The sequence below is a fragment of the Streptopelia decaocto genome (genome assembly GCF_964273445.1).
Source record: "Streptopelia decaocto genome assembly, chromosome: 2".
Classification (NCBI taxonomy): Eukaryota; Metazoa; Chordata; class Aves; order Columbiformes; family Columbidae; genus Streptopelia; species Streptopelia decaocto.
In genome coordinates, this window is record NC_138655.1 from 147,815,981 (window position 1) to 147,839,132 (window position 23,152).

At 40.1% G+C, this 23,152-nt stretch overlaps 2 protein-coding genes across 14 annotated transcripts in view; one reads left to right on the plus strand and one right to left on the minus strand.

Moving 5' to 3' along the window:
* ZNF438 (zinc finger protein 438) overlaps positions 1-7,409 on the minus strand; it is a 55,807-nt gene extending 48,398 nt beyond the window's left edge. For 11 of the 13 annotated variants that reach the window (XR_014183478.1, XM_082046919.1, XM_082046923.1 and 8 more), the window contains exons 1-3: positions 7,350-7,409; positions 5,128-5,209; positions 4,597-4,650 (exon numbers count right to left, since the gene is read on the minus strand). The gene's annotated coding sequence lies outside the window, so the exon portion shown is untranslated. Of the gene's footprint in view, positions 1-4,592; positions 4,651-5,127; positions 5,210-6,590; positions 7,327-7,349 lie in introns of those variants that run through there. The other 2 variants (XM_082046921.1, XM_082046920.1) reach the window with 2 other exon arrangements.
* Positions 6,188-23,152, plus strand: part of LOC309435879 (uncharacterized protein) — a gene marked incomplete at its 5' end in the record, with an annotated part of 32,968 nt that continues 16,003 nt past the window's right edge. Inside the window, 4 exons of the mRNA XM_082044621.1 lie at positions 6,188-6,217; positions 7,121-7,601; positions 14,432-14,515; positions 18,217-18,331. Of these exons, the coding sequence (XP_081900747.1) occupies positions 6,188-6,217; positions 7,121-7,601; positions 14,432-14,515; positions 18,217-18,331 (710 nt within the window). The remainder of the gene's footprint in view (positions 6,218-7,120; positions 7,602-14,431; positions 14,516-18,216; positions 18,332-23,152) is intronic.

Below are 23,152 nucleotides of genomic sequence, written 5' to 3' on the forward strand. Positions count from 1 at the left end.
TCTGGAGCCAAATACAACAAATTTTAGTCAATCTGTTGCTAAACACACCAAAAGTAAAAACTGCAGCCTCCATTAAATGGAGTGAAAAGGACATTTCAGTGGGAGCGAGCAAAAGCTCATTCTGTAGCCTTTTCCTGCTGAACGCTGCTTTTGATGCTTTTATCACAGAGTTTCGTATTTGAGTTTGATAGAGGCTGAAAGCAAACACAGTTTCTAGGACTTGAACCATGCCAAGAGGAAAGGCTGGCAGAGCGACAAGCATGCTCATTTAATTAACATACACCCGCTGCTATTTTTTATGACTTTTTACATACTTGCTGGAAGTTGGCTGGGTGACACAGAAGGCCAGCGGTAGCTCATCTCTCCCTCCCTAAATATTCCATCGCTCTAGGTACAGAACAAGCTCATGCACTGACTTAGATTAACTGCTGCAGGAACACCTACTCAATGCATGAGCCAGGAAACAGAAAAAACGAAGCTGAACAGAACAGGGTGTCACGAGGGGCAAGTCACAAAAACAACTGCTCTACCTAATTTCTCTCTAAGATGACGAGGAACCCAATGTTGCTCCCCAAAACTTCTTTCTCAATGCCCCCACTTACAAGAAAAACAAAGTTAATCAGTGGATACTACCAAGAGAACTAGACATACTACCCAGCAGGTATTTCACCTAGATATGACCTAATACCGAGACAGAGAGCAGACAAATTAGTGAGACACTATAACCACTTCTCCTGTAAACAAACTAGGGACAGATTTAACTCTCTTATTCTCACCATCAATACATAGTTTTTAGCTTTAGAAAAAATCATGATGGAAAAAAATAATCTTATAAATGACAAAACCTGAGGAGTTATATTCTTTCAGGGTAAAAAGGTAACCTGAGCCTTTGTAAACATTCTTGCACTCTAAATTATCCAATTTCTACTAGAATTCTCCTAAATTAAAACTACCCCTAGACGGAAGAGCTCACTGTCTTAACCATTTATTAACAAATATATCCTTTCTCAAGTTTCCTTTCTCAATTTGCCACCCTAATTTCACAGAATGTCCCCTTACTCTTATAGTATGAACCAACAGAACAAAAGCTTTTGAGTTACTTTTCTCAACCCATTCATCATTCTGTGTACTTGTGTTATACTTCATCATATTCATTGCCTTTCAAAGGCTAAACAATCTAACTTTCTTTTTTCCAATTTCTCTTTATACAAGCAAATCCCCATCCTTGTAGACCATTCTTTTACCCTTGTATCCAAATCTCCTGTTCTCTACATCTTCCTTTTTAGAGGAGGCATCCAGCACTGCATACACTCTGATGGCATGCTATATGACAGTAAGATACTGATTTTAACCATGACAATTTATTTCCCATGCTGTTCTCCATAACACTTTGTTTACTCTGATTGCAAGTGCAAACACTGATATCAGAAGCCAAAATAGCTCTCAGAAGCAAGATTCTTAACACACAGCCCCCAACCTGGAACATGTGACACAATGAACATGTGAAGACTTATCATTTCAGGCCAGGTAGTCTTTGCTTTTTTGTCCTTCAGTGTAATTTCTTCCTTGCATCTCACACATTACAGTCCACAAATCTTTGTCATATGCTCATCAGAGTATCTTCCCAGCAAGAAAATCACTGGTTTACAACATGAACACAGACTAAGCAAAGGTAACTGCCCTAAACTGCAGATATGTGGACTCTTTACCTTTAGGTCTTCAATGAGGCATCAAGTATGCTTCGGTGTAAGAACAAGTCTGTAATGCAACACAGCACACCTGCTCTTTCAAAAATTGAAACTTTAATAGAAAACTTAATACATATGTATATACGGAAGACACTTATCCTATAAGAACTATGGAAAACATATGACATCCCTGAATTAACTTACTGAAATACCCTAAAATATGACAGATACTATATTGACACTTAAGGGGTACATATCCAGCCAAAACTAGACAAAAATTGCCAAGTAAAAGGTGCACTTGAAGATCTGAAACCACAACTACCTATCATTATTTTTTTCTCTGGAAGCTAAAAAAAGAAAATCAAAAGTCTAAGGTTTTGTTCTTTTTCTCAATCATGAACAGTATTGTAAAGTTTGCTTAATATCGCCATTTAGACAAAAACATAATAAAACGATTGACTCAGCTCTCCGTTCTTAAACACTTTCCTAAAAGAACAAACTATTTGTGAAAATAACAAAAACCAGCTGAAGGCATTTGGGTGGTCTCAGTTTCAGTTCTGTAATACAGAACAGTCCCCTCTTTCTAATCCAATACCAATTCATTTTCCTTCTTCAGTAAAGCCTCAAAATTTGTTGATGACAAAAGCTATAAAAAAACCCCTGAGCATCCGTATTATTAATCTAGGACATTTTACTAGTAAGACTGAAAACTTAAAAGTGCTTGATTCATCATACACAGAGCAGGCTTATGTACAAAGCGGAACTATGGAGGTTTTTATAGACCGATCCCTTCTGATTCCGTAACAGTATTTTGGGGGTCCATACACTTTGACCTTAGGACAGTGCATATCATTAGAAGTGACTGATGTTGGACTGCATGCCAATATTTAAACTTCACTGTCTTGGGTCCCAAAACATATTGATCTACCCTGTTTATTGAACATCTGTTTTGATGGAGCTGAACAAGAGCAAGAACTGCCACAAGCTCATGTCTTGGTGTCTGCAGCCCTACTTCATTGAAACAGCAGCCTGACATAAATGTGAGATTACAGGAACTCACAGACTGAAACCTCACTTAGGGAGGCTAACCAGTCAAGGATGGCTACAAAAAAACCCACAAGCTTAAGTTTTGTATTGTTACTATTTCAAATCAGTTACACACAGAAGATGGCAGTGTGCTCAGAACTATACAAATCAGTAACAGGTACATCCCTATTTTCTATGGTTCATTCAAAAGAACCACAAACAAGCACATAAAAAAATGAAGTGGCAAAGAAGCGTGGGTGCAACAGAAATCACACTGGCCTAAGCTGTAGTTCGCTGCTACGCATAATTTTCGGAATGTTGCCTCTAGGGAAGGGTCCTCAGAAGAGAAGAGTCCATTCCAATTGTCCCTTGCGATGTATAAATAATGCACCAAAAAGATGACACACCTTTAAAGGCTTGGTTTGGTTTCTGCTTTTGGGTCAGTAAAACCATTAAGTACTTCTGACAGACATTTCAACCTTCAGTTAATTTACGCACTATCATATCCTTGTTTAATACACAGTACAGTTCTACCACAGATTTATGGTGCTTTGATTACATTTTTGATATTAATTAGGATGAATTATCAAATTAAGATGTATTGCTCCACAAACCGTGATAACATTTCCTACAACATTTAATTACACTATAAATACCCATGAAATCAGTCCTTTAAAAAATACTGCTTGAATACTACTTACACTAGGTTTAATCAGCTTATTAAGGACAAACCAATACCTACAAACATAGTACTATAATAAGCCAAAGACACACTTAATCAGCAGGTATCACATGAAGAACAGGATAGTTTATACAGCTCTCCTGTGTGTCTTCATGACGGGTGACAAGACCAATAGTAACACGGAGCAAATATAACACCAAGAAGACAGCCTTCTCCAAATGTCATTTTAAGCTGACAGTAAGAATCTCTTTGTTACACCAGTAAGAAAAAGCACAGAATCAAAAACTTATCACTTTTTCTTAACAAAATTTAGAAAAAAAAATCATTAAGAATCTACATCATACATATTCTTCTTAATCAATCACATTGTGAGGAAGTTTGCATTTCATTCAACTGTGGTAACAATAAGATGCAAATCATAAGAAAGTGCTCAACAATTATTCAAGCATTGCTGTTCTCTTATTTACCAATGTTATTCTTGTAAAAATATATGTTCGTTATTTTGATTTAAAAAATATACATTTTTCAGTAAAAACATGTTCTGGATCCATAAGTGAATTATGATGATAAACATGAAGCATTAAGTCTAAGCAAATAAGGACAAAATCTTAACTTAAGCACAGATTAGGATGAGCATCAAAACATCTTTTACTGATGTTGAATCACTAATATCTTTTATGGAAATTCTGAAAACAATTTGTTTTGTTGGAGTACACTCCCATTGGAGTACACCCTCAAAGACATTAAAGAATTTTAAAATAACAAACAAACAGACAGCAACTCGGAACCAAATCTGTCTACGTAGGAAGTACAGAGATGGCAACTGAATTTTTTTCTTCTGTGATCACATTTAACCAGGACACTGAAAACACGATTCCAAACCACTTTGTGGTGTTTTCTCAGTCTAGTTTACAAAAGAAAAAGCATACAAACCTTAGGGAAAGGACACACTAAAAAAATCGCATTCAAGGATGCAAAATTAAAATGCATCAGCTACCTAAGGCTGTCTGCATCTCCTCATGGAACCTGTGCGGAACACGTAGCAGTTTACCACAATCAAAAGCAGGAAGGCTACCTACATCTGCCACTGGAAAGATTACCTAGCTTACCGTATGTCATTTCTTCTTGTTCAGACCAACATAGAATCAAAAACTAAAATATTGTACAAGAATATTAACCATATTCTTTTAACATACCTACCTAATACATCCTGGTGCTGCTATGGCAAATAAAATATTTCATCCATCTTAATTCCTGTTTCAAGGAAAATAAAAAACAGAAAGTCTCAATATCCCAGGAGATGTATTTAGCAAAGGATAAAAAATCATATTAAATACAAAACAAAGACATACATTTTAAAAAGTGGTCAATAAACAAGAATTCTATTAAAACATGTTTACCTCAATGCAACAGCATCTCCTCTGAGGTTTACTATACATTAACAGTACTTCAAGATTAGAAATTGCAATAATAAATATTTGAATAAATATTGCTAAAATAACTGGCAAAGTTCACACATTCCTGATTTGACCACATACTTCTAAAACTCTGTAAGTTTCTATAATTGTAACTGGAGTAAAATTTTCAGCCAACTTCAGATCAAAGTTGTACCTTGACCATTTCATTTTGACCTGACGTTTACCCCATTATATGCAAACGAATACATGAAACCACCACCAGTTTCATATGAACATTTAAAACATTAAACCACTTCCATAAATAACATATTACCTCTGCACATTAATATCTTCAGAACAACCCAAGTCACAGATGAACACCACTACTTCTGTCTAATGCAGCATAATCATTGAACCTGTACATCAGAAACATATATTAATATGTATGAAAATCACGACATTTATCTAGAGTTTCACATAAGTCAGAAATACCTCATCATATGCTGGCCCTGTCATGGCTAGTTCTGATATTCTCACAAATGAGATGTAGAGGATACATAGGAAACTAGTTTTTCCTTCATGAACGCTTCCAAAAAATTTAGGTACAAAATTTTAGCTACCCCAAAATCCTACTCTCACTGCCTGCCCAAAAGTTAAAATCATTTGAACCATAATGTAGTGCTAGTTTTCTTCTGATCCTCGAGTTAACATTTCGCAAGAATATTTTTAATTAAACACTAAGAGCATTATACCAGATCATCACAAAAAATATTTTAAACACACACCATAACTGTCATAAGCTTTTTTTTCTTCCTTTTCCTTTCTGATTTTTGACAGTTTGAAAAAATCCTGTTCCAGCTACTGAGGCAAAAAAAATATGCACTCATCCCTGAAATACGTATTTTGCTTTGCATAAAAATAACTTTTAAAAAAAATAATTTAAACCAGTACTAAAAATAACTACCTACAACAAGGTTAGATTTAAGAAAAAATGAAAGCAGCAGCTCAGTGCTTTGGTTGCTGAATGGTCCTGTGAAGAAGGAAAAAAACAAAAAAAACCAAAAAAACCCACAACCAAAACAAACAAACCAACAACAAAACCTGCACACGAAAACTACCATGATTCAATTGAGCTGTGTATTTACCTTATGTTACCCTTCTCTTTTCTTTTTATAATGGAATAATATGAAAGACCATTTTAATGGCCTATTCCAGGTTCAAATAAATCGGTACAAGAAAATTCAAGACTATAATTTCTAAACTAAGCCTGCTGAACTACATAGCATTTAAGGACCTCAACAAGATATCTTTAACATGGAGAAAAAGAAAGGAACTTAACACTAGACAGTACAAATAGAAGAGCAAAAGACTCCCAATAAATGGTAAGAAGTATAATGACGATTTTAATGCAGGTATGGAACCTGGTAAGTGTTTTAGCAAAGCAGGACTTCTGGACATAACAAACTGGAACAAGCCGGTCTCTCACACTGCTCTAAATTCACCACCCTTCAGACACCACTGTAGTCCCTACACAACCCTTTTACACTGCTTTCAAACACTTCCTTCCTCATTTTACCAATGCCAGCCACACCAGATCACTTGGAACTTGGGATATATATTATTTATTTCATTATTACCAATATAAAAAGTTCTACAGAATTGATAAACCAGTAGGCCTCAGCACCAGTTATGTATAAACATCATACCCATTTATTGCATTCATTCCTGCAGCTGCAGAACAAAAACCCTTTGGCTCTCAGGCTCCTGCCAAGCCCCAAAGAGCCCAGCGGGCTGTACCTGGTATTTGTGCTTTTATGGAAGCAGTGGCAAGGTCTGTGCACCAGCACTCGGTCTCCGTGTCAAGAACCAGGTGCACAGCTCTGACTTGGGCTGGCAGAGGATTCTGTGACCTGAATGCTGCCACATCTCAGCCAAGCCCGAGGGAATCCACTGCCCTTCCTCACCTATCCAACATTTTACGGCCACGTGTACTAAGAAAAGTGGAAGTGAACTGCGTAAGTAACTTTCGTGACTTGCAGAATCCCTTCTGCGCATCTTTATTACGACATCACGTCTGACAGCTGCGGTCAGTTATAACCACCGCTGCTCCTGTGTTCGCGGGGCAGACGCCACCTCCCGCAGGAGGCTCGGGTGGCGTTCCCGGTGCGCTCGCCCAGCGCCGGGCAGGGCCCCGAGCGCTGCAGAGGCCTCGCAGGCTGCTCCCGGACTCGGCGGCGGGAGGCGAGCGGGCCCCGCACGCAGCCGGCGAACCCCCCTGCGCCGGCTAAACGGCGGACCCGGGACACGCCTGCCCTTGACTGGGCGAGCCCAGCAGCGCGGAGCCCCGGCGGAACGGCCCGCACACAGACCCCTCGGGCTCGCTGGGGTCGGGAGCCGCTGGCCCGCCACCTCCTCCTTCCCGGCCGCTCAGCGGAGCACCCCCAGCCCCCTCGCCCGGCTCCTGGGCCCGGGGCGGCGGAAGCGAGCGCAGCCGCGCCCTCCCCGGCACCGCCCGCCCGGGCCACAGCCCCACCGCCCAGGGGGAAGGGAACTTACGAGCGCGCCCCTCTGCGTGCCTGCGTCATGCCGCCGTGACGTCACGGCAACGGTGCGATGTGGCGCCACGCCCCTCGGGAAGGCCCCGCCCGCCCCGCTCAGGCGCAGCGCCGCCGGGACACGGTGTTGGCGGGAAAACGGCGGCGCTTGCGCTTTTGGCCGCGTCCGGGGCTCAGCCCGGCGTGCGGGGTTCCAGGGTGCGGGGTTCCGTGGGGGCTCCCCTGTGCTCCAAGGGCTGCGTTCCCTTCCCAGGTAGCCGCTGGTGTGCGGGAGCTGGGCCCCCAGCCGGCCCCGGAACAGACGGTCACCGTGCTGTGGGCTGGGGATGGGGAGACTGGGGGTTTCGGGGAGGCTGGATAGAGAAGCCCATGGGAAGTACAGGAACTGGTCTGGGAAGTGGAAGTGAGGGAGCTGCAAGCGCCAGATCAGAGGGGAGCACAGGGCTGAACATGAGCCAGCAGTATGCACAGGTGGACAAAAAGGCCAACAGCATCCTGGCTTGTGTCAGAAACAGTGTGGCCAGCAGGACTAGGGCTGCAATTGCCCCCCTGTGCTCAGCACTGGTGAGGCCACACCTTGAATCCTGTGTTCAGTTTTGGGTCCCTCACTATGGGAAAGACACTGAGGTGCTGGATGGAGTCCAGAGGAGGGTGATGAAGCTGCTGAGGGACCTGGAGCACAAGTGTGATGAGGAGCAGCTGAGGGGACTGGGGCTGTTCAGCCTGGAGAAAAGGAGGCTGAGGGAGACCTTATTGCTGTCTACAACTACCTGAAGGGAGGTTGTAACATGGAGAGTGTCGGTCTCTTCTCCCAAGTGACAGGACAAAAGGAAACGGCCTCAAGTTGCACCAGGGCAAGTTTACATTTGATACTATGGAACAGATCATCTTGAATGCCATCACATGGCATGTACAGGACAACCAAGTGGTCAGGCCCAGTCAGCACGGGTTTATGAAAGGCAGGTCCTGCCTGACCAACCTGATCTCCTATGACAAGGTGACCTGCTTAGTGGATGAGGGAAAGGCTGTGGATATTGTGTAGACTTCAGTAAAGCCTTTGACACTGTTTCTCACAGCATTCTACTGGAGAAACTAGCAGCTGATGGCTTGGACAGGTGTACTCTTTGCTGGGTAAAGAACTGGCTGGAGGGCCGGGCTCAAAGAGTGTGGAGTTAAATCCAGTTGGCAGCAGGTCACAAGTGGTGTTCCCCAGAGCCCAGTATTGGGGCCAGTCCTGTTAATCTCTTTATCAATGACCTGGATGAGAGGATTGAGTGCACCCTCAGTAAGTTTGCAGACAATACCAAGCTGGGTGTGGGTGTTGATCTGCTGTTGATCTCCTGGAGGGTAGGAAGGCTCTACAGAGGGATCTGGACTGGCTGGATTGTTGGGCTGAGGCCAGTTGTATGAGGTTCAACAAGGCCAAGTGCCGGGTCCTGCATGTGGGTCACAACAACCCCAGGCAGTGCTACAGGCTTCTGGGAGAATGGCTGGAAAACTGCCTGGTGGAAAAGGACCTGGAGATGTCGGTCAACAGCCAGCTGAATATGAGCCACCAGTGTGTCCATATGGGTGTTGGTCTCGTTTCCCAAGTAAGAAGTGATAGGACAAGAGGAAATGGCCTCAAGTTGCACCAGGGGAGGTTTAAATTGGATATTAGGAAAAATTTCTCCACCAAAAGGGTTGTCAGGCATTGGAACAGGCTGCCCAGGGAAGTGCTTGAGTCACTATCTTTGGAGGTATTTAAAAGATGTGTAGACGTGGTGCTTAGGGACATGGTTTAGTGGTAGACTTAGCAGTGTTGGGTTCATGGTTGGACTTGATGATTTCAAGGGTCTTTTCCAACCTAAATGATTCTATGGAAGAAGAAGAATGAAAATGTGACAGAAATAGGATAATACGGGGTTTAAGGGAAGGCTGAAGGGAGAAGCAAGTTGGGGAGGAGGGAGATGAGAAGGTGCAGAAGAAAGAGGGGAAGCGTAGCATGCACAGGTGAGAAAAGAGGAGGGAACATAACATTTCGGGGGGGGGAAAAAAATGAACTTTTTTTTTGTTTTTCCTTCTTTTAACCATCTCTTCTTCAACACAGCTGATCCTTGTCCTGTATCACAGGACTTTCTTCATCTTCACAGCCTCATCTGTTGCATGTACTCTGCCAGGACAGCCCCATCTCCTGTGAACCCACACCCAGCACAGCTGTTCTGTTGTGCTGTAGCCCTTTGCTGGAAAAAGGGGACAATGGGGAACCCCCAGCCACTGCTGGAATAAAGAATCTGAGGTAGCATTGGCACAGCTCCTGGGAAGTAGGGACAAGGGAAACGGGGACAGTGGGGTTAGGCTGAGCATTTAATTCTGATGTCTTTTCCTGTCATGTGCTTAGAATCATGATGCTGATGTAGTATTAAGTCTAAAAGCACCAAAAATGTCAAAAACATCAACGTGGGAGAAGATACAAGGCATATGGAATGCCTTCTAAATATCCACAATTCTTTACATGTACCTAAGGCTGAAATTTGAACTGTGTAGGTTCACACAATATGCTAACAGTTAGAAATATATTTAAAATATATGTGCAGTTTCCTGAAAATCTGTTTCTGCAGCTCACTGCAAAATGACAGCTAAGGAAGCAGTTATCCTGACTTTTGGTCCTGAGAACTGTTTTTCCAGTGTAGCCAAACAATAAAAAGAAATTAAAAGTTTAGGCTCTATTTGAATAAGTAGTAGTTATTTTGAACGTAAACACAATTTTCTAAATACAGTAACTTCATCTTGGCAAATGGCATGTGTGGTGATAAAACAGACAGATTGGCTCAAAGTCATTTCAGAACTGAGGTACATTTATGATAGGATACTGTCCTTCTAACACGTGTTCCACTTGGAGGCTCTATATGTGAAATAACTGTTCCTGTACTTCAGAATTTTTCATTTTAAAGTCATTTACAATTTCAACAGAAACTGAAGTTTAAAAGCAAACATACGTATTCTCCACCTTTTTGTGCCTGCTAAAGCTGAACTGTTTTGCAGTTACAGAACCTATAAAATACCACTAATTTGAAAGTGAATCCTCCAAATGGTCTTAAATAATTGTAATTCCTTTTGAAGTCACACAGGTCTTAACTGTTGCTTAAGCAAACCCATTGCTATATTCAGTATGTGTACTGCCTTTCTGAACCACAAATGAGGCATAATTAGCATATGATGGTTCTTGATATATTATGTGCCACTTGGAGAGACACAAAATATTCATTCTGATGTGCAAATGTGTTTGTGCCTTTACCAGCTATTAGTTTTCATTTAAAAGTATAATAAAATACTACAATGGATTTATCTGTTGCTGGTGAAAAAGAAAGGAGATCTGATGACAATGTAAACTTCCATTATAAACTGTTTTCTGTGTTCACAGAAAAGATCATTTATTTCTAATAGAGAGTGTATTAATTTTCCTCAAACCTCACTTCTCGATAAACTGTAGAAACTTTGCAGCAGCAGTAATTGATGTCAATCTGGAATATCATTTTAAAACAATACTGGGAAAAATAATACATTGTAACTTGTTGAAAACAATATTTTGTGTGGATTAGTGCCTCAGCATCCTAAGTTATGATATTCTGAAGCACCGTTTGTTGAATATTTTATGGAAAAGTGTATCAGTGACCTCAATTCTATTTTAGAGGCCTTTGTGAATGAGTTTTTCTTAAAAGCAAAGTAATAGAATGAGTTTACACTTAAACCTGAAAGTAAACAGAACCTAGTAACCAACAAACAATTAATACAACAAAAAAAATGGAAGCTATGATACCTCATGGAGATATTACTTGATCTGTTTACAACCTGCAATGGACAGAGATACTGTTTTAAAAATTGTGCTACTAATGATTTAGAATAAATGCTCTGTAGAGAATATTCTCTGTCATTTGTAAATTTTAAGTGGTAGTGGATTATCACATAAACTGGAGAGTATACCTACATGATTAAGAATTTTATGATGTACAGTATCAACATGCACTGCTTAGAATTCATAGTTTAGGGTAATAAGCTGGCTAAAAAAAATCATACTGTGAGAGCCCACATCAATTTTCTTGATATTTAGAAATGTAGTAGATGTTTGCAAAGTAATGCTTTTGCCGTATATCAGCGCAAGCGTAAATGCCAATACATGTAATAAAGGGGTGAAGGCATTACTGCAGAGTACTTGTTTGGTTTAGACCAGGTAGGGAATAGTTTAGGTTAGTTTTGGTTTAGATAGTGAAGTCTGGAGTACTACAGCCACCTTTGAGAATACTATGGTATTTTAAAGATGATGAGCATATTTAAATTCATGTCACCAGAGCACAGACTTGAAGGGTTTGGGGAACTTGGACCACACCAAACACAAGCTTTGAAAAACCTCTAAGTACCAGACTTCTCCTGCTTCCCACAGATTAGGCCTCCTGCTGGCTATTTGTACCTGTTAATAAGATGGTTAGGCTTTAATGTCTGCACCTCGGTTCCCCTAGCTTTGAAACAGCAGCGATAATTCTGACTTAAATGTTGTGAAGATACATTAATAAATATGAGGAAAACTCTTTGAAGTTTAAAAATATAATGAGGTTTAAGTATATTCCTTTTTGTCATCATTAACCTGTCAAACCTTTAAAACGCTGAAACACTGCTCTTGGAAAAAAAAAAAAAAAAAAAGGAGAAATGCCAATTAAGATAATAAAGAAGCCAAGATCCAAATCAACTAACCAGAACAAGCAAGTAAAATAAATTTGAGAAAAAATCCAAGGAACAGGGCAAATCTAAGAAGATACAGCTTAGAAAACATGAGAAGAAAATCTGAAACAAATGCTGCCAGCAATTGGTAGGGCAGTTAGTGTGTTACTGAGAAACACCTTTGCATAGAATTCAGAGTGAATGGGTGTCAGAGAAGTCTGGGCAGCAGTTTCTCTTGTAAAGTCTCAGATGGATCAATGGTGCCCTGGAAGTTCCTGTTACTTCTCTGACTGTAAGAAGAGCTCACGGCAACTACCTCAAATGGATGAATCCCAGTTCTTCAGAGGTCAGGTACCTCCTGGGTTATGGGATCACCCAACAGAGGTTTTCAGATAATAATTTCGATCTTATCTTAAAACTGGTGACACAAGAAGACCATGACTGGGCAAAGATCTGTCAATGAAGTAGGTGAGAGACTTCAGTCTGCTGAAGTGGGAGAAGATAGTCTTGCAGGAGCAGGTAGAATAAGGAAGGATCAAATTTAGGGACAGCAGGCAGAATAGTCTTGAAGACAAGAATACATCCCACTCCAAATCCTGGAATGAATTCAAGGTGCCTAATTTTCATATTTCCCCTTACAATAATGTGTATTTGCACACTGAAGGTGAAAAACTTCATTTGCACAGGAGATGAGAACCCTTCACTGCTAGTGGTCAGCCCCGTAGCCAAAACAGCAGAGGTCCATCTGGTTGCTCACCTACCTGGCCATAAAGAGAAAGCAAATATCATCACACACAAGTGCACAAAAGCCAAAATAATTGTGGTTGGCATTTCTTGACTTCTCAGGATTTCTCAACTTCCTGATATTCTTTCAACATAGCTTTTGTGTTGTGATATTTGGAAGGCCAGAACTTATATCTATTATGATTGCTTCATAGAAGAGAGTAGGAACATATTTTAAGTATTTATTATCCTTCTTTTGAGGTGACACTTTCAAAAGCTTCTAAGAAATCATAAAGTAAGAAAAATCTCTCTTTGAACTGATTTTGTACCAGCTTAGGATGACTGATTTTTCAAAGACAGCAACAGATTTCAGCAACATTAAAAACTTGACTGATGCCAAATAAAAATGATTTAAAAAAAAATCAAGCTGCTTGTTCTTAAGTTTTTAGTTTATGCCAAACAAGTTGATCTCTGTCCTTCAAAGTAATAAAATAATATGACAAGCCAAGAACACATGGTTCTGTCTCTTTTTCTGTTTTTCTTAGTGAGAAGCCAAGGAAACCTGCCTGACTGAAAGGAAATCTGCAGGCTTGCAAGCAGGAAGACATAAACTCACTTCTCCCAGTGTCAAAATATTTTTTACTACTGCTGTGGACTAAAAAGACTCGACAAAGAACTATAATAATGGGAAGACAAAAAAAAAAAAAGGCAGATATTTTTGGAAATGTCAAGAGATACAAGTACATAAATAAAAATATTTTTTAAATGGGAGGACAGAGAAAATGAAATTATGCTTAAAATATGAGAAAAATAAGCTTTCACGAACAAAACAAAGACAGCAAAGGGGTAACTGAAAATAAATGCAAGATTGAACGGGAAGGACATAAAGATTCAGAAGCAGTGAAGAGACTGTGTTGTATTCATTTGGAAAGAAATTTCCATAAAGGTTTGACAACTTAGAAGTAACAAAAGGTTTATAAAAATAGCTGTTCCTAAAAAGCAGTTAAGGAAACGTGAAAAATGTGCAGAGTTGTTAGTCCATCAGCCAGCTCAGCTGCTACGCATCCCGGGGAATAAAAGGTATTTGCTACGAAACTTCCTGTAGCACTATCAGTGAAGCCTGAAAAGAAGGACAAATAGTAGAAGCCTGAAAAAAATCAAATACAGCTTCTTGTTCAAAACAAAAGTATAGAATGGCCTTTGTTACTGCAATCCAGGATATACTGTACCACTGTATGTAGTATCTTATTATAGAAAGGCTGTCTAGCAACAGAGAATGCTGTGCTTCGGAGATTGAAGGGTTAAGTTATTTTTGCTTAGAATTTTGAGTCTGTTCCTGAAGGTGTTACACTGATGATGAAGATCATAAAAATAAAAATAAACCTTCATAAAAATAAACCTTTGAATGAAGATTCCAGCTCGCAGAGACCCTTCATAGCAGGGGCCAGAGCAGGGATCCTGCGGACAGCCCTCCTTTTCACACCTGGTGATCCGACCCACGGCCAGGATACACTACAAGCTTTCTACTATAGATGGCTTGCTACGTGTTCTCATTAAAAATCTTCATTTTTGTGTTTCTGCAATATGCTTGTGCAGTAATCAGGGGGTATGTGTTTCCACTCCATGATGCAGAGGACTTGCTCACTGGGTCTTCCCCTCTTGCAGGTGGTTGTCCCAGGATCCAGCTCGCACAGGACACCCCGGGAGCCCATGGGCGGCAAACAGGCAGCACTGGATGCAGAGCTGAGGGTCAGAGAATTGCTCTTGAATCACAAGATAAACCAGTGGTTTTAATGAAAATTGCTGTCGTCTTTGTTGCTTTGGGACTTGTTTTACATCATCCTATAGGTCTCTGCAAAATCTATAGGAATGGGATGTGTGGGAGACTGGACTGCAAAGAATTTTCTTCATTTTAACCTCAAGAAATTTAAAATAGTTTTTTAATATCTTTAAAGCAGTTCTTACTTAGTATTTCCTTTCTTTCATTTTAAAGAAATAATTCAAATACTTTCTCTGTATAATACCCAGTGAGCAAGAAAACGATATTCTCCTTTTCCGGTTAGGCACTGAGGCAGAGAAGCCGTAATGTTATTGCCAGGTTTCCCAGAGGACCCCAGCCAATCTGTTCTGCCCACAATGTTAAATAAGATGGAGACATGGAGGTTCCTCTTAGAGGAAAAACAGATAGGAAAAGGACCCTGGTATGGAAAAGCTGAGTGTCACCAAGCTATTAGCAGTCCTCTCTGCAAAGTAGTTTTTCTATGGTTGGTTGGTTGGTTGTTTTTTTCTTGTCCGCTCTATATAATATATATTTAAAGTTGTGTTTGTCGTTGTTTTCTTGTACCATTACTGGCAATCTGTAATTTCTACATCCCTTGTCTTCAGTGTACTTCACTACACAAGGGAGCTATAAATACATCTGAATTTATTTGGTCGACTTCTGTGTTTACACAGTTCCGACTGAAGTGCGGTCACTGAACTAGAGAACTGACTCTCCGACTGGTTCTCAAACCCCTGTAGCATCACGCTGTCATTCTTGGCACGTGAAGCGTGACCTCTTGTCCCACAGTGGCCAGGCCTCTATTACCAAGAGGTTTTATCATATTCACTTACTCCACATGTAATTAGTGATTCTTTTTTTTTTTTCACAGCAGTGTGTCTACGTGGCAGTTTTGGGTTTTGTTTCCATGAATAACTCTGTGTCCTGCAGATAAAAGTAAGAAATCAAAGTTCCGCATAAATGCTTGCATTTCTGGAAAAATGTAGCCAGAAATTACATTCAGATTTTATGTACTCCTATTCCCTAACTGAATTAAAAAATCATGGGAACCAGTTTTGGTCACTATGGAATATCATGTGCTGAAACCTCATCACATCAACACATCACCAGCTAAGTTTAGAGTAGACTTCTGGATGCAATCAAGTGACCCATGGCCTTGGCAAAGATCTAACTTGAAGTCGCATGGGGAAATAATTTGTGGCTTTTCATTTAAGACAAGGCCAAAGGAACTGAGCCTTGCAAGTCCTGCAGTTAAAACCCAGAAATCTCGTTCTGATTTGAATAGTGAGCTTCTCTGTTGCTAGCAGGTATGAGCATGAGAGTCAGCGAGGTGCAGATCTCCTGCTATTTTGCCCTTAATGTGGAAAAATCAATCATCCTTTTTAAATGGCAGACTTCAGATAAAACATGTAGTGCCTCACTACTTGTGAAAGGCGCTCTTTTTCCAAGACTTTGATAAGAAGAGGAAGTTAAACAGAATTTTAACCTTTTTTGTGAGTACTTTTGAAGTGAATGAGGACCTGATTTTCATTTGCATCAAGGCTTCTGCATTAAGCTTAAGGAACCTTGAATGGGCATGAGCTGTAATTAGGACCTAGTCCCCTGTCTCTCCTAGCTTAAGGTATGTAATGATTCTGAATCTTTAATGTCTATAGATGCAGCTCCAGGGGAGAGCCTCTGATGTTGAGATTCAGCTGTAGGGAATAGTGACAGCCTGGCAACAGACCAGAAATACAATTAAACAAAAGGCTGTCCTCTGAAATCCCCCAAAAAAACTGTATGTTTAAAAGCATTCAAAATTTATTCTTCATATTTGCTCTTTTGGGGATTGATGTCATACATGTATATGAAAACAGCTATTATCATTTTTAATCAATGGTGAAGAAGCCTAATAATTTTCATAGTTTATTATCTGAGTATTTTACATAGTTGACATATGTATTATTATTTTATTTTTCACATGTATTATTTGTACATAGGTATATTAAAAGAAGTGTTAGTGAATAAGGCCCACCAAGGAAAAGCTTGAGCTATACTTTAAATGAGCAAAGCCAGTTTACGTGCTTTACTTGAAATACTGTGGGTGCCTAATTTCAGAAGCCATGTGCGACGATAATCTAATACTCACATAGAACATTGAGATCGTCAAATAGAAAAGTTCTGCTAACACAAAACCTGATTTTATCTTTAAAACCATAAACAGAACGTTCTTAAAAGGATAGCACAAGGCAAGAAAATTAGTTTTTCCAAAAGTCTTAACATTCCTGAACCTTGATTTCCCATACATTTGTCCACCTCAGTCTCATTCAGGACCATTCTGATGCTGCCAGTTTCGCAAGGGACACCACAAGTACAGCGAGGATACTATGAGCTTGCTGGCTCATCAGCCAGCTGCTGCCACTTAAAATACAGCACAATTGATGTCCAATAATCCCCCACAATGGCACTGTTTTAGCTCGCTGTTCTCCCCTACCTGCTTATTGCTGCAAACCCAGTGAGAACATCATTTGCTTCAAGACTCTGCTCATGCAGATGGAGTTTCTCAGTGGATTCCTGTGTTAGTGGCAGGGCACTGACAGGCAGAAAAAAAATACAGATGTAAAACAATGTTGCAAATGTCTCTTTTCCTTAAGCAGCCAGGTTAAGAAAAGAAGCTTACAGGGCCCGTGACAGTCCAGCTCTTGGCCATGAGCAGTCCAGCAGCGAGAGGAAGGAAAAGGCCGGTAATACTGAGCTATGACTCTTCAATGCAAATCCTGTGCCAAGACATCTGTGTCCTGAATAGAAAGAAACTGAACCATTTTGGTAATTTGTCTCCTGAGTAAAGGGCAAAATATGTCACAAGAAGAATGCAGGATATCCTAGGGAATTCCTACCAGTTATAGTCCACATAGTAACGAGAACACAAATGGAGATCAGATGTACTCACTGAATTGCTTAGCAGATGTAAGAGGTATGAAAGGAAATGCTTGGTCTCAGTAATCTCATGATTTCTGGTAGAGAGGACAGCAAAGGAGTGAGACACATCATGATCATTATATGATAGATGCACCCAGGTTGTAAGGGGGATCCATTCATTTGGAAAGCTACTGGGGTTGTTTCCATGCTGAGGACTTGTTGGACCTCCAGATGAGGTCTCCCATGGCTCCTTCCTCCCACGCCAGGTTCCAGAGCAGCAGGACCTGTTGGGAAGTAAGTGAGGAGAGCAATTTTGTTTGGCATAAACAATCTAGCTAGAATTTCCAGTCATAAAGTAAAGCTAAAGATAGGTGTTAGCCAAATAATGACAAATGCACTATATATAATACAGTATAATATACACAGCACATACTATGTTATATTCTAATTATAATCTTATATTCATAGATACAATAATAATATAATAATATATATCAAAATATATTAACTGTAGCTAAATTTCTCGGTAGAAACATAAGGAGTAAAAGAACTGGAGAAGGACGGAGTGCTGAGCAGATCTAAAAGCTGATGTATTTCAATCGTAAGGTATATAGGAGGGACCTTCTTTCACTTAGTGTGCAAGGAAGGAGGGCAAAAATGCAACAACAGTTAAGAACTACAGTCAACATGTAAAGCCATCTTACCAACAGCATCCAACAGACTGCCAGTTCATTTGGCTCACTGTGTATTCTTCTATTGATTACACTTTCAGGTGCATTCAGATATTTACCTGGCTTCAGAGAACAAGTGCAAAATCCATGGAGGTCTCTTACATGCAAGAAAATGAGCTCTGGGTTATGTAGCCCCAGGACCACAAATTATGGAAGGTGGGACAGTATTCTAAAGAAGTACTGAAAAATGCTTTTCTTGTAATACTCTTCCCTATGTATCTTCTAGGAGATAGGACACTGGAATAGATGAAACTTTGGTCAGAAAAATGTTTTATTACTGCATTTGTTCATATTTGAGTTCCTGAGATTTACAGTTGGATGTTTCATACCATAGTCAAAGGAATAATTCAGTAAAGCTCTCTTTGATAATAACATATATCCTGCTGTTTATTTCCTTTTAAAGAAAAGCAACAACTATCTTTTAATTCATGAGCATGCATATTATACAATTTAAGTTACACGAAACTGAGAGTTAGAGCATCATATCTAGAGGTGAAATGTAATGGGTATAAATTACACATCTGAAAGACAGGCTGAGTGTGGGGAAGTCAAAGTTTGATTTACACCTGGAAGGAAAAAGGAGAAAGTATAAATTTTGCTACCACCATTTTTTTCCCAGATGTCACACAAAAAGGTTATTTGAAACATCACTAATTGATATTGACACTCAAGCCTTGAAGACATAAGTGTAGTCCTACATAATGAAGTGGGTGAATCTGAGAAGAAAACAAAGGTTCTAATGTATGTGAATGTCTGCTTAATATTTTTATAAATTATGTGCTTTAGACTTGAAAATGTAGTCAGAATTATGTTGAAATAAAAAACAACAACAACAAAAAAGAAACAAACAAAAACCCAACAACCTAGGGACAGGAAGTAAAAGCTGAAGTTTAGTAACTGTCTGATGCTGTCATGCAGAGCGTACTAAGCCAAATGAAGGTGCACAATGAAAAATGTCACTGCATTGAGGATGTTAATTTTTCAAGAGATATTGTTGAGTTGGTAGTTGTCTTTTTTGTGTATTTATCTAGGAACACATACCAAAGCGTGTTCTATGTTATGTATAAATAACTGCATCTCTCCCCCATGCAGAGAGATCATATCTCTCAATTTGTGTTGGTAAAATTCAAGACACCAGAATATACACAAGACAAAAGAATATGGGAGAAGGGCTGCTTTGACTTTTAATGTAAAAGCTTTTCTCTCTACAGAAGAGAGAATGAAAGTTATTTTAGGGGTACTCTTAGTCGTAACAGGCTGAAGAATAAAGCGTACAAAATTAAAGTCCTTTTTACTAAATGATAGGTAGGAAAGATGCAAAGAGTGGGTATGGCATGGGGAACATCAGTGGGATATTCATGGATATGTCTACTTGGGGTTGGTCCATTGGATTAGTTTATTCATTTATTGAAAGTGCAATAATTAAACCTTATTAAGCAGAAGTGCACCCATACCACCTTTTTTTTTTTCCTCAAAGGTGCTTTTATTGTTAATCATGCAGTCTCTACAGCGCTATGTCTGTATCAAGGAATACTTTACTATTCCATGAAGCAATTCCGTAGTGTTTTTTCTAACAGTCAATTCCAGGACACCTACCACAAACTGCAGGAATTCAGGGATTGGACTAAAAACTAACAACTCCCATGGTTATTCTGCTGGCATCTAATGATTTTGCCAGTGCCACTTCTGCTGCTGGGTGCCACAGCGTGTCTGTCAGGGCACACATGCCTTGGCACGGGCACAGGCAGGTGGATTTGGCCACGTAGTTTCGTAGGGCTGCTGGGGATATGGGAATATGCTTAATGGACAAGGAGCAGGAAGATGAAGACTGAAGAGCTGTGTTTCTGGAATCACTGCACGTGATATGAGACACGCTTGAGGACTCGGCCAGCTAGCGGGGCTCCTGGGATAGGTGGTGAAGCAAAACTCAGGTGACCAGGCCTCCTAGCAGATTGTCAGAAAGGCAAAGGACACTTCCAAGAAATCTGTGTCCTAGAAGTCACCTAAGAGTTGCAGCACCAGAGCAGCAGTGTGAAGGTTGCCCACAGTGGAGAAGAAATAGGTTGCTCTTGCTCTTTGGGAAGCAGGCTGCCCCCACTTACTGCCAGCTGGTAGTTAAGCAGGTCAGGGCTGGCAGATCAGCTTCTGGGCTGGTTGCCATGGAAGATTGAGATGTTTCTCAGAGCAGTGCTGTTCTACCAGGTGTATACACAGGAGGAACTGGCATCTCTTCAGAAAGCAGAGGGGAGATATTTGTGTCCACTGTTTTTTGGGAGCACCTTTTCCACTTCATTTGCTCTGATGGTGCCTTCTAGGTGTTTGTGTTCAGTGACTCCTAGATGGAACTAAATGTACCACTTCTGAAGGACAGGACTGAACCCAGGGACCCAGCAGCAGTCTACACACATGCATGGCAGGGCAGTAATGATCACTGCCTGACACATATGGCTCAATTTGCCTCACACAGCAGTAGAGGTTAAAAAGCAGGAGTTCCCATCTACCTGTCCCACACAGATGCCACTTACAAACATTAAAATGCTGCCAACCCTTTCAAGAGCTAAAAAGGACTGGAAAACCTGCATGGTGATATTCTAGGTAAACAAGGTAACATAAGAAAAGGCAGAAACTTCCTTGATGAGGCTTTTGGAAAGGAAACATAAAGAGGCCATGTAACTGCACAGGCTGGCAGAGGCAGCAGCAACAGAAACTGCTCCATAGTATGGACATTTTAGAGGGCTTCACTGTAATATTCCTCTCTCACATCTACTCTTGTCTTTACATCCTTATTCAGCTGTAAATAAGAACCTGTGGTTTCACTTCTTCCAGTTTAATGAACACAAAAAGTCTTCAGACACATCTTGATCCCAATCCCACATGTGTAAAACAAGATTAACTCGGTTGACTTCAGTGGCATCAGTTGGGATGTACTTAACCAAAATTCATGAACAATTAGATCACTTGGCTTAAGTCAAATGTATAAATAACAAAGGTATTTCCAATGCTTGCTCTGTAAGGTGATTTCATTTGGCCATTCTTCAAGTCAGTCTTTCCCCTGAATTCAAAAAGACCAGAGATGTTCCATCGGCATAAGTCTGGCTTAAATGATACCAGAATAACCTCTACCAACTTCTAGCGAACCGTGAAAGCAACTCTTCAATTGCAAGTTTGGGACTTTTGGCACAGCTCTCCAGTTCTCTGCTACGATTGAAAGGGAACACTTTTCACCAGTGATGGGAAAACAAGACAAGAGAAAAATATTTGCAATTCAGAAAGAACAAAATGGAAAAGCATTGCTTAGAAAAAAAACCCACGCGCCCCTTGCATAAATATCCTTTGTCTGTGGGTCAGGGCTAGCATGTACTGTATTCTTTGATGTGGGATTTTATTTTCATACCACTGCAGACACAGATATTTCAAAGGAAAAACTATAGTCTGTACTGCACACCACAGCCATTTTTAGAAAGAATTGCCACAAAATGTAATTTTAAGGGAACTTTCATGTGAGACCCACAAGCATCTAAATATACTTACTGAATAGTACGTATTTCTATCAAAAATTGAGCTATATTTAATTTTTCTTAATAATATCAAGTTATTACACATTTTTTTTACCTCAGTAGACAACCATGCTCCATGCTTTTCCTGTCTAACATGATAGGGAACAAGAGGTTGCTTTTGATTCTGCACTACCTTGTCTTTAGGTGTTATACTTATGCAAAATAGATGGAGGCTACTATCAGGTACTTGAGCAGGTTTCTAGGCACAGTTTGCAACTGTTTTGCCCAGACAGCTGCATATGAAGAAACGTGTCGGAGAATCTGGGCCCCACACTCAACTGAAGACATATCTGGAATGAGGGCCATACCCCTATATAATATAAGTCAGCATCACTCCGTTCTTAATGGAGCTAGATTTCAGCAGATAAGGTTGTGACCATAGGGGTCCTCAAACTGGTAAAGCTGAGAAATTTCAGATGGAAACTAGAACAGGATAAAAAGTCTAATATCCAACTTTTCATTTGATTATACTGAAAATTAGTTTTCTCCATTAAATAGGACTCAAGGAAGAAACCAGCTGATATAGAATAAAAACAGCTGTGTTCCTTTTTCCTACTCATGGGCATCACTCTCTCCTGAATTCTGGGCTAGAAATCTGTCTTTCCATAGAAAGCTTTGTGTAAGCCATGTTTACCCAGTCTTGTAGCAAATCTGCCCTACCCTCTGCAAATGTACAGAATATATTTCTTCTTAGTCTTTGTTTTGGCCTTAAAGAAGAAAAGAAATCATGCATTTAGACACACAACATCCAGTTTGACTCTCATTTAGCTGGAATCCCTGTTTATTCAATTACCTCATACATGTGCATACAGCTTCTAATGGGTAAATTTATACCACTGCCATATTGAGCAGCACTACATTACTCAGAGGAACAACTATGCCAGTTTACAGCAGATGAAAGGATAACCTTTGAAGCTGAACATTTTCAGTGTCTGCCTGTCTGGGATGCCCGGAACTCTAGTTTTTCTGATGTGCTTTCCATGTTGAAGCATGAGCAGACCACCAAGTGTAAGGAAATCCCCCGATTTTCTTCTTCAGCAGTGTTGTACTGTGCAAAACGCAGAGGACTGGAACTGTCAGATATCCCTCCCTGCCTTTAGCTCATTAAAGCTGTAGTATAGATAGGCCTTGCAGAGGGTAGGAGGTACCCCAGAATCTTGTCTTACTCTCACCTCATTTTGTGCAGCTATCCTTATCACCTTTCTTTTTTTTTTTTTATGAGATAAATACAAGTGAATATATGTGCATATTATCCACAACGTTATTTTATATAACTCAAGATTTACTGGCTATTTATACACTACATATAAAGACAAGGTGAATTTTCTAGCAGAAAATATAAGGTGACAACTGAAAAGCTACTTCTAGGAGAAATACACATTTTCAGAGATGTGAAAGCATTATCTGTTGAGGGCCAAAG